This window comes from Pecten maximus, chromosome 13 (assembly GCF_902652985.1).
Source record: "Pecten maximus chromosome 13, xPecMax1.1, whole genome shotgun sequence".
In the NCBI taxonomy this organism is placed as follows: Eukaryota; Metazoa; Mollusca; class Bivalvia; order Pectinida; family Pectinidae; genus Pecten; species Pecten maximus.
Genome location: NC_047027.1, coordinates 4,658,565 through 4,675,040, shown reverse-complemented (window position 1 = coordinate 4,675,040; position 16,476 = coordinate 4,658,565). Strand labels below are relative to the sequence as shown.

General features: G+C 34.9%; 1 protein-coding gene across 11 annotated transcripts in view; it reads right to left on the bottom strand.

Annotated features, from left to right (window-relative positions):
* LOC117340237 overlaps positions 1-16,476 on the bottom strand; it is a 29,444-nt gene that overhangs the window by 3,550 nt on the left and 9,418 nt on the right. For 6 of the 11 annotated variants that reach the window (XM_033901998.1, XM_033901994.1, XM_033901993.1 and 3 more), the window contains 2 exons: positions 14,639-14,950; positions 12,576-13,698 (listed from right to left, as the gene is read on the bottom strand). In XM_033901998.1, the coding sequence (XP_033757889.1) occupies positions 13,676-13,698; positions 14,639-14,950 (335 nt within the window). In that variant the 3' untranslated portion in view covers positions 12,576-13,675. Of the gene's footprint in view, positions 1-537; positions 866-10,351; positions 13,699-14,638; positions 14,951-15,312; positions 15,373-16,476 lie in introns of those variants that run through there. The other 5 variants (XR_004535406.1, XR_004535409.1, XR_004535410.1 and 2 more) reach the window with 2 other exon arrangements.

Here is a 16,476-nt window from a genome sequence, read left to right as displayed (position 1 = left end):
AAACAACGATCAAAACGTTAGTTTTTAACAGAAATAAGGTATGTAGAACTCAATTTGACCTAAAAAAAAAACTAGATTAGAATTTATAAGACAACACCTAAGACGGTGTTAAGCTTCACCACCATTTTTCCAGAGACCGGCAAAGTAGCAATGCTCCCAAAAGAGAAATTGATATTTCGGAACCCAAGGAAAGAAATTGAGAACGCAAACCATGGCATAGCATGTGACGAACATAATAATAGTACTAGTAGTAGCTTGGATTTCGGACGAACTTAATAATAGTACTAGTAATAGCTTGGATGTGACGGACTTAATATATTTTTAGTACTAGTGATATCAGAGTGTTAGGTTAAGTGAATAGTGTAAAAATTCTGATAGCAATAAAATAGTTTTTGAATTGTTTATTCAATCGATAATAATGTACAATGATCATCTCTCTCTCTCTCTCTCTCTCTCTCTCTCTCTCTCTCGATAGATAGATAGATAGATAGATAGATAGATAGATAGATAGATAGATAGATAGATAGAAATTCTTACCGAATCTTTCGTGTGGGTTGCGCCGTCTCCCAGCATTTTAGCAGTGTAAGCGTCGATGATTTTTCCCATCTCGACATCTATAGGCTCCAGCATACCCCGTAACTCACCATACCTCCCTGTCTTTATGACCAATTCATCCTTCAAAGCGTCGAATGCCTTGTATATATCTGTTAGACCTCCTCTACAGACCGCACCGAGGTGGGCACTCAATCTTATGTCAAACTCTGCCCACCTGACCTTCAGTCGTGGGTGAATATGTTTATCGAGATGCAATACCATTTCATTCTCCAAGGCTTTCATGTCCTCCATGTCAGTAGCTGGATTGTACCTGTAAGTAAAGTCAGTTATGACTGTACACCAGACTAACAGACGATCATCACGTTTGAACATTAAGGTATACAGTAAAAGAATTTATTACATTTTTTTGCCACTGAAACATAGAAATTCATCAAACAGATACAACCGATGTTTATTAAGTGATGCTTTATGTACACGGTTTGTCAAATACATTGTAACTTGAACAAGTAACTGCAGTAGACCACAGGCGTCTGAGGTTCTGACAGTAAACTGAGATATAATACCATATAAAAAATAAGACTTTTTTTATAGTAGATACTCTTATTTTTTATATGGCGTTGTGTCTCAGTTTACTGTCAGAACTTCAGACGCCTGTGAGTAGACATACATGTACTCGGTGTTTCCAAAGCCAGAAGCAACTACTTGGTAAATAAATACTTATGGAATAAATATAATTCATTCATGCATCACATACGAGATGCAATGTCCAGTATATTTTTGTACAGCACGGAAACTCTGCCATATATGTACCTGTACTGTATACTACATACATGTGTAACTACTATAGCTGATGCTGAATGCTGCTTTTTCCCTTTTCTTTGTTGGGATAGGAAAGTAGAAGTGTGTATGTTTAATGACATTGTTTATTCATGTACTTTTGTCTTTATATGTTTTGATGTCTACCGTCTTCTGTCTGTCCTCCTTTTCTAATCTTTCCCTTTCTTTGCCTTTCTTTAGGGTCAGACATATTCAGTGTTTTATTAAATCAGAACCTCTACTACAGTATACATGTAGGTGTTACCATTTATTAATTCCTACTTGTAGAATTAATCTTATCTTGAATTCATTTACAAATATTTTAATAACTATTAAGTTCCAATGTATTCAGTGGCTTCACTCTTACTGTACAGGTACTCATTATTCTAATTTCTTAAATTGTAATGGAAGGGATTAAAATATTGTCTGCCAACTGTCAAGGTCTACAAGACAGGGGTAAGCGAAAGGATTTATTTATGTATTTAAAGGAGAAAAATTATCACATTTACTGTCTTCAAGACACCCATTTTACAAAAGAACAGGAAATTATTATACAAAATGAATGGGGCTACCAGTGTTTTTTCAACTCTTTTAAATCTAACGCTAGAGGGGTTACAGTTCTCATCAATAATAATTTTGAATTTAAATTGATAAAGGAAAAGAATGACTTAACAGGGAATTTCCTTGCCTTGGATATAGAAATTGCAGGAAAAAGGATGACTTCAATTACAATATATGGCCCTAATACTGATAATCCTTTTTATGAAAAAATAGAACAAACTATTTACGAGTTCAATAATGACAGCTATATTATATGTGGTGATTTTAATTTAGTGTTAGATCCCAAGTTAGATTGTGATAAAAATTATAAAAATGTAAACAATCAGTAGGCAAGGGCTAGATTATTAGAAATGATGGAGAATTTAGATCTTGCAGATATTTATAGGGAACAACATGCTGATATTTCTAGGTTTACATGGCGTAGAAGTAACCCCTTAAAGCAAGCTAGGCTTGACTTTTTTTCTAGTTTCTGGTAATTTAATACCAAGTGTAAGTGAATCAGGTATAGATCCAGGTTACAGATCAGACCACTCGTTTCCAAAAATTATACTAAGATTTAATGAGTTTAAAAGAGGTAAAGGTCTTTGGAAATTTAACAGTTCATTACTACATGATTTAGAATATCTCAATATAATTAAAGACCTTATCAAAACTGTAAAGCTACAATATTGCCTTCCTATATATAACTTTAAAAACTTAGACAATATACCTGATTCAGAGTTACACTTTGTAATAGATGACCAACTATTTTTAGAAGTTGTTTTAATGGAGATTAGAGGTAGGACCATTTCATACTCCTCCTTCAAAAAGAAACAAAAGGGTGAAAGAGAAAAAAACTTACAAGCTGAAATACATTCTTTAGAAAATGAAAGTAATCCTAATTTAATATTATTAGAGGAGAGAAAAAAGGAATTAGAGAAGTTAAGGTCTTATAGGTTATAAGGTAGTATAATTCGAGCTAAGGCCTTATGGATTGACCAAGGAGAAAAGCCTACTAATTACTTTTTTAATTTAGAAAACCGACATTTTGTGTCTAAAATTATTCCAAAGTTACAGCTGGAAAGCGGGGAAACAATTACAAATCAGGAAAATATTTCAAAAGAGGTTAAAAATTTTTATGCAGAGTTATATGCACTTGATACTGATGTTGAAGATGTTTATTTAGATGAATTTTTAGATGATTTTAATGTACCAAAATTAAGTGCTGAAGATGCAGCCAGTTCAGAAGGTCAGTTTACTCTTGCAGAAGCATCCAGAACTCTAAAAAACATGAAAAAAAATAAGAGCCCAGGCTCAGACGGTTTCACTTCAGAATTTTTTAAATGTTTTTGGAAACAAATTGGGCTATAAATTATGGTTATGTAAATGGTCAGTTGTCAGTCACTCAGCGTCAAGGAATTATTACCTGCATACCAAAAGCTAACAAATCAAAGTATTTTATTAAAAATTGGCGTCCTATTTCTCTTTTAAATATTGTATACAAAATTGCATCTGGTTCAATAGCTGATAGATTGAAATTGAATTTACAAAAGATTATTAGTTCAGACCAGACAGGTTTTTTATCCGGTCGCTATGTAGGAGAAAATACTCGCCTGGTTTATGACATTATGCAGTATACAGAAGAAAATAACATCCCTGGAATGCTACTTATGATTGATTTTGAAAAAGCCTTTGATTCGGTCGCATGGAAATTTATAGATGAAGTTCTCAGATATTTTAGATTTGGAAATGATATACGAAATTGGATTAAAGTTTTACATTGTAATTGTAGTTCTGCCATAAACCAGGGGGGTAATTTGTCTCCTTTTTCAGTATTAACCGCGGTTGCCGCCAAGGTGACCCAATCGCCCCGTATATCTTCATCTTATGTGCTGAAGTGTTAGCAATACGCCTCAGAAATAATAAAAATATTAGTGGTATAAATGTTGACGGCTGTCCTATTCTGAACTCGCAGTACGCCGACGACACTTCTTTAATCTTAGATGGCTCTGAAAAATCCTTAAAAGAATCACTCATAGAATTAGATATATATGCTAAAATATCAGGGCTGAAAGTAAATGCTAGTAAAACTGAGGTGGTCTGGATTGGCAGCAAAAAGTTCAGCAATTTCTCACTTTTAGGAATTGATTTTCATGTAGATCTCCACAAAATGCCCAAGATGAACTTCGATAAAAAGTTAGTTAAGATCAAAACTCTTCTTAAGACTTGGAGCAAACGGTTGTTAACACCTATTGGCAGAATAAGTATAATTAAATCTCTGTTAGTATCCCAAATGAATCATCTTTTTATTGCATTACCCAATCCCAGTGAAACCTTTATTAAACAACTTAATTCTCTTTTTTTTTAATTTTTTTTTATGGAATGGGAAAACTGATAAGATTAAGCGAGATGTTATTGTTCGTAATTATATAGAAGGTGGACTTAAAATGATAAATCTAAATTCATTTATCGAGTCACTCAAGATAAGCTGGATTCGAAGAATTTTCAGAGCTGAAGGAAAGTGGTTAAACATTTTGAATTCTTATGTTAATGTACATATTTTAGCTAACACAGGTAATGAGTATTTAAATCATATCATAAGTTCTTGTAAAAATATATTTTGGAAGGATGTGTTTCATTCTTGGTACAAATTAAGGTGCAAGGAAGATTTACATGTACTAAGACATAAAGGTGAATCTTTGGGTAAAATTCCTTTGTGGTATAATTCAAATATTACTGTTGGCAATGAAGTTGTTTTTTATCAGAGATGGTTTAATAAAGGAGTTATGGTAATCAATGATTTACTGAAAAACAAAAATGATTGTACTTTTTTAACTTTCAATGAATTCACCACTTTACATGGCACAATTACTAATTACTTCGATTATTATGGTCTAATAGCTAGTATCAAGAATTATCTGAAAAAGTTCACATGGTCAGGAGATGCTAGTATGTATCCCTTCATTCCTTTATGTCTTGACATTGTGTTGAAGAAAGTCAAAGGTTCTCAAGATTTTTATAATATGCTTAATACAAATAGTGCATCTATAACTGCACAAAACAAGTGGGGAAATACTTTTGACTACAATCAGAAGGCTTGGGAAAAATTTATCTAATTGCATTCAGAGTTACAGAAAACACAAAATTACAATGGCTGCAGTTTAGGATAAATCATCATATTCTAGCTACTAATTCATATTTATATAAAATTGGACTTACAAATAATCCATTTTGTGTTTTTTGTAATTTGGAAAGGGAGACAATTTCACATATTTTTTGGGGAGTGTAATGAAGTCCAGAATTTTTTAGCAAATTTTGAAAACCTTTTATTAACAGTTTCTATTCCATTTTCATTAAATAAAGAAATGATTCTTTTTGGTGCTTTCCAGCACAATGGAATCTATAATAGAATTGACAACGAGATAATTCTTTTCATTAAGCATTATATATATAAAGCCAGGTGTTTGCACAAGTCTCTAATAGTCTCATCACTAATTAACCATGTTAAAGATTACTATAATGTGCAGAAGTTTATTGCTGTGGGCAAAGGAGAGAAAGTTTTTCAAAAATTTACTTTTGAGTGGAATAAATGGCAAAATTCGGTAGAACTTGACCTTTCTTAACCTATAATTAGACTAGGTATACTTGTCGTAATATAAATAATTTTGATCTCATATAGACCTTTATCTCATACATTGTGGTAATATGAAATTATGTGTTTACAGTGGTTTAGATGATCATGTTTTTAGTGTTTAAGTCTGACCCTTCCCTTTCCCTCTCTCTTGCTTTCTCTTTCTAAATGTGAACTTTCTTCTTTTTCTATTTCCTTACATTTCTTGTTCTATCTTTCTTTTCTCTCACTGTGCTTGGGTTCTAACGAGCTTAAAACATACTCAACAATCATAAAATTTAGATTTGGAATTTTGACTGATTATTTTCAAGTATTTTTAAGAATAAGCCTACCATGTGCATATATGGTAACTATACAGAGAAAAATATATATGAAATGGCGATTTCTAAATAGTAATTAAAAATTAATGTAAGAATGATTGGATATCTTTTATTGATATTCATTGATTATCTTGTATCAAAAAGTATAATTTGGAAAAAAAAACAATAGAATATTAAGCGTGTGTGGGAAAAGAAAGAAAAAAAAAGATGTGTATTTTATACATGTAAAAATTTTGAAAAATTAAAAATTAAAAAAAAAAGTGATGCTTTGGACCATCAGTCTCAAAATATAGATACATCAACACCCACCTCTATGACGAAGTTATTTTATGCATTGAATGATACCGATACTTAGATTACTGATGGAAATTCTCCATACCAGATTCAAGGCATATAAAGTTATTTAAGGAATAAAATTTATTTTTTCAACCTTCATGAAATCATAGCAACATTGGCTTTCTAGACATATTTCATGAATCGCATTAAATATGTCTGATAAAACACACAGATATCGGGGGGGGGGGGGGCGCTTAACCTTTATATACATATAGAACAAAGACTTACACATGACTGATAAAACACAGACATAGGGGGGGGGGTTAAAACGCTGAACTGTTATACATATGGAGAGAACAATGACTTACACATGATTGATATACCCACTTATATGGGGGGACGCTCAATTCTATACATAATACACACTAGAGTGTGTCAGATCTGTCAGCTTAATACGTAGATATCGACATTCTAACTTCTACCTTAGGACGAAGACTCATTCTCCTCTATCTAATACTTACCTCGCTCTTTCCACCCTAAGTCGAATAACTCGCTCTTTTTAACCCTAATCAAATATTTACCCCACTCTTTCTACCCCAGGTCAAATACTTACCCCGCTCTTTCTACCCCAGGTCAAATACTTACCCCACTCTTTCTACCCCAGGTCAAATACTAACCTCGCTCTTTCTACCGCCGGACAAACACTTACCCCACTCTTTCTAACCCAGGTCAAACACTTACCCCTCTCTTTCTACCCAAGGTCAAATACTTACCCCTCTCTTTCTACCCCATGTCAAACACTTACCCCACTCTTTCTACCCCAGGTCAAACACTTACCCCACTCTTTCTAACCCAGGTCAAATATTTACCCCACTCTTTCTACCGCCGGACAAATACTTACCCCACTCTTTCTAACCCAGGTCAAATACTAACCCCACTCTTTCTAACCCAGGTCAAACACTTACCCCACTCTTTCTACCCCAGGTCAAACACTTACCCCACTCTTTCTAACCCAGGTCAAATATTTACCCCACTCTTTCTAACCCAGGTCAAACACTTACCCCACTCTTTCTACCCCAGGTCAAATACTTACCCCACTCTTTCTAACCCAGGTCAAATACTAACCCCACTCTTTCTAACCCAGGTCAAATACTTACCCCACTCTTTCTACCCCAGGTCAAATATTTACCCCACTCTTTCTAACCCAGGACAAATACTTACCCCTCTCTTTCTAACCAAGGTCAAATACTTACCCCGCTCTTTCTAACCCAGGTCAAATACTAACCCCTCTCTTTCTAACCTAGGTCAAACACTTACCCCGCTCTTTCTACCCCAGGACAAATACTTACCCCTCTCTTTCTAACCAAGGTCAAATACTTCCCCGCTCTTTCTAACCCAGGACAAATACTTACCCCTCTCTTTCTAACCAAGGTCAAATACTTCCCCGCTCTTTCTAACCCAGTTCAAATACTTATCCCACTCTTTCAAACCAAGGTCAAATACTAACCCCACTCTTTCTACCCCAGGTCAAATACTTACCCCGCTCTTTCTACCCCAGGTCAAACACTTACCCCACTCTTTCTAACCCAGTTCAAATACTTACCCCACTCTTTCTACCCCAGGTCAAATACTAACCCCACTCTTTCTAACCAAGGTCAAATACTTACCCCACTCTTTCTACCCCAGGTCAAATACTAACCTCGCTCTTTCTACCGCCGGACAAACACTTACCCCACTCTTTCTAACCCAGGTCAAACACTTACCCCTCTCTTTCTACCCAAGGTCAAATACTTACCCCTCTCTTTCTACCCAAGGTCAAATACTAACCCCACTCTTTCTAACCCAGGTCAAATATTTACCCCACTCTTTCTACCCCAGGTCAAACACTTACCCCACTCTTTCTAACCCAAGTCAAATACTTACCCCACTCTTTCTAACCAAGGTCAAATACTTACCCCACTTTTTCTACCCCAGGTCAAATAGTTACCCCACTCTTTCTAACCAAGGTCAAATACTTACCCCACTTTTTCTACCCCAGGTCAAATATTTACCCCACTCTTTCTAACCCAGGTCAAATACTAACCCCACTCTTTCTAACCAAGGTCAAATACTTACCCCTCTCTTTCTAACCCAGGTCAAATACTAACCCCACTCTTTCTACCCCAGGTCAAATACTTACCCCGCTCTTTCTACCCCAGGTCAAATACTTACCCCACTCTTTCTAACCCAGGTCAAATACTAACCATATTCTTTCTACCCCAGGTCAAATACTAACCCCACTCTTTCTACCCCAGGTCAAATACTTACCTCGCTCTTTCTACCCCAGGTCAAATACTTACCCCACTCTTTCTAACCCAGGTCAAATACTAACCCCACTCTTTCTAACCCAGGTCAAATACTAACCACATTCTTTCTACCCCAGGTCAAATACTAACCCCACTCTTTCTACCCCAGGTCAAATACTTACCCCACTCTTTCTACCCCAGGTCAAATACTTACCCCACTCTTTCTAACCCAGGTCAGATTCTTACCCCACTCTTTCTACCCCAGGTCAAATACTTACCCCACTCTTTCTACCCCAGGTCAAATACTAACCACACTCTTTCTACCCCAGGTCAAATACTAACCACACTCTTTCTAACCCAGGTCAAATACTTACCCCACTCTTTCTACCCCAGGTCAAATACTTACCTCGCTCTTTCTAACCAAGGTCAAATACTAACCCCACTCTTTCTACCCCAGGTCAAATACTTACCTCGCTCTTTCTACCCCAGGTCAAATACTAACCACACTCTTTCTAACCCAGGTCAAATACTTACCCCACTCTTTCTACCCCAGGTCAAATACTAACCACACTCTTTCTACCCCAGGTCAAATACTTACCTCGCTCTTTTTACCCCAGGTCAAATTCTTACCCCACTCTTTCTACCCCAGGTCAAATACTAACCACACTCTTTCTAACCCAGGTCAAATACTTACCCCACTCTTTCTACCCCAGGTCAAATACTAACCACACTCTTTCTACCCCAGGTCAAATACTTACCTCGCTCTTTTTACCCCAGGTCAAATTCTTACCCCACTCTTTCTACCCCAGGTCAAATACTTACCCCACTCTTTCTAACCCAGGTCAAATACTTACCCCGCTCTTTCTAACCCAGGTCAAATACTTACCCCTCTCTTTCTAACCCAGGACAAATACTTACCCCTCTCTTTCTACCCAGGTCAAATACTTACCTCGCTCTTTCTACCCCAGGTCAAATACTTACCCCTCTCTTTCTACCTCAGGTCAAATACTTACCCCACTCTTTCTACCCCAGGTCAAACACCCCACTCTTTCTAACCCAGGACAAATTCTTACCCCTCTCTTTCTACCCCAGGTCAAACACTAACCCTGCTCCTTACTTAAATATGATATATTTACTCGGCTTCTTTACATAGCTACACATCAAGTAGTACCACATCATATACAGTGCTAAATAAACACTTAAATGTCAAGGCTGACCTATATTTTATGTCACCTGTAATGACAACATTAGTTTATATATACTACTGGTGATGATGTGACTTAATTGTTGTATATAGGATGTGTGGTTAATTGTTTACATAATTTAACAATGATCAATTCGAAGAAGTAAACAGCATGTTTTAAGAGAAATCCTGCCTAAAAGTTGTTTAGATATACTGTGTACATACCAAAATAATGTTCACTAATTTAAACAGTAACCCTATCTAAAGCTGTGTAGATAACTGTGACGTACTTAACAATTATCAGTTCTAAAATATACAACTAATTAATGTGTATCGCTCAAAGCCTCCTTGTAAACATTTGGAACACATATTCACTGGACAAAAGAACATAGAAATGGATTTCTCCAATCTAATTTAGAAATAGATGCTCGGTCTCACTACGTTTCATAAACCTTCATGTAACGTCGTGATAGTGAGTATGACAATCTGGATTTTTATCAGATTGGGGCTTCGCCTTTTTATTAGTCAGAGTGTAGTGTCTCGTCGTCTGTAATTCGTAGATAAAATTATACAAATAAACTGCAGAAGAAATTCAAAACAAACTTGGGGTTTTTTTGTATCGTATCTGAAATGAAACGAATTTCTAACATTACCCCGAACATGTATTGTTTTTATTAAAATCCAGCTTAAGAAAGATGAATCATAACATAGTTTTCCTATTGTGTGTTACATTTGTTAAACTTACCTACGTTATCTAAGTCGTAGCCCGCTCGGAGTACGTGTATCGGGTAGGAGATTCGTATCTCGATGTTGACCAAGGCAGTAAGTCCCTGATGACTACAGGAGTCGTGTAAATTATGTAATGTAAACGATGTGTTACTACTGCACATTAACGGGAAATGTGTTATGTAAATCAGTTATCTGTTTATAAAATAAACAAATATTAAAATGAAAGTAGATCAATGGAAATCCGAATATAGTGTTCTAAATATAGGTGTGACGTCACGGGTACAGTCACCCAGTAGGACAAAGGGGTCATGGGTAACCGTATCATCCATTACAGGTTTTATTTTTGGATTTCCCAAAATATGTTTATAGATATATAACAAGTAATGGTAATCTATAGTTCTAAATATAGGTGTGACGTCACGGATACAGTCACCCAGTAGGACAAAGGGGTCATGGGTAACCGTATCATCCATTACAGGTTTTATTTTTGGATTTCCCAAAATACATTTATAGATACATACCAAGAAATGGCAATCTATAGTTCTAAATATAGGTGTGATATCACGGGTATAGTTACTGGATATAATAAAGGTTTATTTTAGAAGAGCCCGACACAAAAACATAAAAACTAAAGTCAACAGAAAAACATTAGTTACATTAATCTATACAGCATTTATAAGACCAATTTTGGAATATGCAGACATTGTCTGGGATAATTGCACCCAACAATTATCTGAACTTTTGGAATCCATACAGCTAGAAGCAGCAATAATTATTACAGGACTCAGATCAGGAACCTCACATCATAAACTGTATACCGAACTTGATTGGAAATCTCTGGCAGCCAGACGAGAAAAACACAAATACATCCCGATGTACAAACTAATGCATGGACACGCACCAACTTATTTACAAGATGTACTCACTCCTTTTACTAACATTCCCAATCAAAATCACTATCCTCTCCGTCACACAAGGCAATTTAACCCGCCACTATGCAGAACTAATAGCTATTATGACATTTGATTAACATCATGACCACCTCACAGACAGTCCTGCTTGTAACCGCTCACACGCACTTGAGACAGTTTCTCACTTTTTCTTAGAACGTCGCTTTTACAATGATCTCCGTTATAATCTTTTTCAAGTTCTTAATAATTATACACATGATCATAACCATATTAGCATTGACATTTTCCTATATGGATGTCCTAACTGTAATGGTTTCATAAATAGGCAAATTCTAAATAACATTCATTATTGTATAGGGAAGTCTAAAAGATTAAAAAAAATATCTTATAGTGAGTCACTTCACAATGACCATGCTAATTAATTAATTTATTTATTATGATTATTATGACATCTATTTTATTTTGAAGTTTTTAATCCATGATATGTGAGGCCAGTTGAGCATGCGAAATAAATTGGTTAAGTATTAATAAATTTACTTTCAATGATCTTGTTTGTTATTTATATTGTAATTAATTTGTTAAAATCATGTGCATGCATTTCAATTATAGACCATATCCTTATTATATTAGGCATTAAACAGTTTGGATGGTGATGACCTGTGCAGTAATTGAACATGAACTTTTGGTCTAGCCACTCAACTGTTGTAATTTGTATGTGCATGATTGATTATATTTACTACTTATTAATTTCAACTACATGTATATACTAAACATTGACCATGTTTGTAGCTATTGTACTTTGTGTGAGTGGATGTGTATAATTTCATTCAAATGAATTACCTCCCCTTACATAGTTTTTGTTATCATTTGTGTATATGTTTTTTAAAATTTCATTTCACATATCATAATTATCATATAATGAATATTTATTTGTAAAACGTGTTCGACCTATGGAGAGAATTTATATAGGCTTTGCCTGCTATTCAATCCAATTGACTTTTCCATATGTCAATAAAATTTAAAAATCTAGAAAAAAAAATCTGAAGTTTTGACCATCATACCGCATCTAACCTTAAAGTATCTTCCTGCAAAATATTATGCTTAACACCGAGAGGCCGCATGATGGCCTAAATTGACACTCCTCCTTTAACCACTTTGGATTTCCGTAGGTGGGAGATGATGCTTTAGATGCTTCGAACTGAGTTCATCTAACTTGATGACGTGGTGCTCCTCAAAAGAACATAGCTACTTTAGGGGAAATTTTGAATGTCATCACTTAATGGAGTAAGTTTTCCAGGTACATGTTAAAAAAATATTGAAACGATTGGCAATTTTCTCCTAATTTAATATTTCATCTCTAGTTAAAGTTACAGGCAATAGGTTTGGTTAATATATTCATCTTTGTAATTATCGAATTCCTCATTTCGTTAAGTGCATAATGACAATAACCAGTCTTTCCATTCATTTTAATTTTGCACTAACCCTAAAAAATCAGTCTCTGAATTCTTCTCCATGATGTGTATTTTCCATCTCCTTTTTTAACAGAGATGTCAATTTATACAATAAAATCAGTCTTGTTTTACCTTTAGTGCGTAAACGCCTATACTTGTATGTTCATAACGATATCAAACCAGTCTCTAAATTCATGTGAGGTGCAGTCTTTCCATGCATTAAGGAGATATACAATAACGATAATATAGTAACCAGTTTCTGAATTCTCCTTCAGGACGAAGTCTTTCCCATCTCTCTAACACAGGTGTACATTAAGGATAATATAGTCAATTTCTGAATTCTCCGTCAGGATGAAGTATTACCTGCCTCCTTTACATAGATGTACATTTACGATAATATAACCAGTCTCGTAGGTTTATTTTTGGGCAAGACCTCTGGAAATATGATATCTTCGGGTAATTAAACCATCATATTACCGTGTATGTACTACCTGTTTCACTCAAACAGATATTACCAATGTTATTGTCTTGTAGGAGACACTGGCCGATACTGCTTCATTGTCAACTCGCATTTAGAACGGTTGGGGATTTCCAGAAATTGACCTATATTAGGTAACGCTTCCAAGAATTGATATTAAAATAGATTTGAACTTTACACTTTATATCAGTAGACCAGCATGCCACAATAGATGTATGTACGTCATTGGATATCAAACTTCATATGACACAAACAAATCCCCTCTAACGTGCCATCTTTATTTTAACACATCATAGAATGAAATGAAAACGTATCGAATATTTCTAAAAAAAAAATTATAGATACTATACACAAAAAATCAACTAAAATAATTTCGTCCTCCTCTTTAGGAATTCCATCTACGATTCCAAGCGAATTTGTGTTATCTGATTTATGATCCGTCTTCTTATAGAATGTATATCCTTCGTGTCAAACGATCCATGTTCATCTGATCACTTGTTTTATCGGATCGATTCTTCCTCCTCTGTAAAACAAAATTATATGCCCCTGTATACAATGTATTCTCCAGATTTGGCACTGATTTTTAAATAGTACGCGATAGAATTGTCCTCATATTATACCACAAATAGTACGTCATAGAGAGAATTGTCCTCATTATATCACAAATAGTACGTGATAGAGAGAATTGTCCTCATATTATACCACAAATAGTACGTGATAGAGAGAATTGTCAACATATTATACCACAAATAGTACGTCATAGAGAGAATTGTCCTCATATTACAAATAGTACGTGATAGAGAGAATTGTCCTCATATTATATTACAAATAGTACGTGATAGATAGAATTGTCCTCATTATATCACAAATAGTACGTGATAGAGAGAATTGTCCTCATATTATACCACAAATAGAACGTGATAGAGAGAATTGTCCTCATATTATATCACAAATAGTACGTGATAGAGAGAATTGTCCTCATATTATATCACAAATAGTACGTGATAGAGAGAATTGTCCTCATATTATACCACAAATAGTACGTCATAGAGAGAATTGTCCTCATTATATCACAAATAGTACGTGATAGAGAGAATTGTCCTCATTTTATATCACAAATAGTACGTGATAGAGAGAATTGCCCTATATTATATTACAAATAGTACGTCATAGAGAGAATTGTCCTCATATTATATCACAAATAGTACGTGATAGTGAGAATTGCCCTATATTATATTACAAATAGTACGTCATAGAGAGAATTGTCCTCATATTATACCACAAATAGTACGTCATAGAGAGAATTGTCCTCATATTATATCACAAAGAGTATGTGATAGAATTGTCCTCATATTATACCACAAATAGTACGTGATAGAGAGAATTGTCCTCATATTATATCACAAATAACACGCGATAGAGAATTGTCCTTAAAGAAAATCATACATATTTGTAAATCTTACCTCTGTTAATTTGTTTCTTAATCCTCCGTGCGTAGTCCCGTACAACTCCGGCCATTAGTTTATTTACCTGTTCAAGTTTCTTTGCGAACGGCTCGTAATTTTCATAATTGATGTCCTTTGCTGTCAAAAGCGCTTGGACCAGATCACCCACGCTCTTTATATTCGCCAGCTCCGCCCTACCCAGTGGAGCTCCATCAAATAAATGTAACAGTCTGTTCCATTCCACCGGCAAAGATGGTGCTATTTCTTTGGCTATCGTATTCACCAGAGTATTGTTTAAATCCACTACGGTTCGGGAATACTGTCTCTCTTCTGTAACAAATGGGGGGGAAACTGTGAACATGGCGATTATGATTTATCAACGAGTTTGTGGCAGTTTATATGTAGAAATTAACACACAATTCATATATTTCAACATAGCCATGTTTATTGTTACCCACTATATTTCTATGTCTTTATGTAATCGCATGTAGTTTACCTGTGTCTTGATAAAGGGACCAGATTGCCTCGAAAATTCGACAACTTACATGTCTGTACTGTCGCTATTACTACTTGACAATTATATATTTCATAATGTTATTTGGATTGTTAACATGTGCGGAGGAAACTGTGGAAATACAAATATTAACATTGAAATAACAATACACAATCACAGGTTCAGTTACTCAACTTACCGTTCACTTGGCGTGTTGTTTGATCTGCCATTGTCTGGTCATTCAACTGATCTGTACGTCCTGAATAGGAATAAAAAAACAACAACGGCCTTTAAGTCTATTAAAGTGGCTTTCTACTGTACCACGTTTGAGAACTTATAACGGACATAAAAAAATATCCTGGACATTACAATGTATGTTATAATTCAACCCAGGAAACATAGGTTCCGTATTGTGTTATAGTTTTACAACTTACCTGCGTTTTTAAAGTCGACAGTTATGTGTGTCGGGTACTTAGGGGATTTGTATCTCGCTGTTGTTTAAGATTGCGTCCCTGGCGAAGTATTAGTTATGTTTTGTTAATGATATTTTCTTACATGCACATTACCGGGAAATGTATTACGTAAATCAGGTCTCCCTCTATATATACATATAACTAGACCATCCTATTACCGTGTAACTGGGGAGATCAATGCATCATACATGTACTACCTGTTTCACTTAAACACATTTTACCAATGTTATTGTCTTGTCAGAGACACTGGCCGATACTGCTTACGCTCAGTGCTTCATTGTCAACTCGCATTTAGAACGGTTGGGGATTTCCAGAAATTGACCTATATTAGGTAAAGCTTCCACGAATTGATATTAAAATAGATTTGAACTTTTAAAGATCGAATAGGGATGTTCGTAAATTGATAATTGACCTATATGAGGTAACTCTTCCACGAATTGATATTAAAATAGATTTGAACTTTGCACTTAAAACTAGTAGACCAGCATGTCACAATAGATGTTTGTACGTCATTGGATATCAAACTTCATATGACACAAACAAATCCTCTCCAACGTGCCATATATTTAACATATCATAGAATGAAATGAAAACGTATCGAATATTTCTATTTTTTATAGATACTATGCACACAAAAAAATGAACTAAAATAATTTCTTTAGGAATTCCGTCTACGATTCTAAACGAATTGATGTTATCTTTATGTAATCGTATGTAATTTACCTGTGTCTTGATAAAGGGGCAGATTGCCTCGAAAATTCGGCAATTTACTTGTCTGTACTGTCGCTATTACTACTTGACAATTATATATTTCATAATGTTATTTGGATTGATAACATGTACGGAGGAAACTGTGGAAATACAAATATTAACATTGATATAACAATACA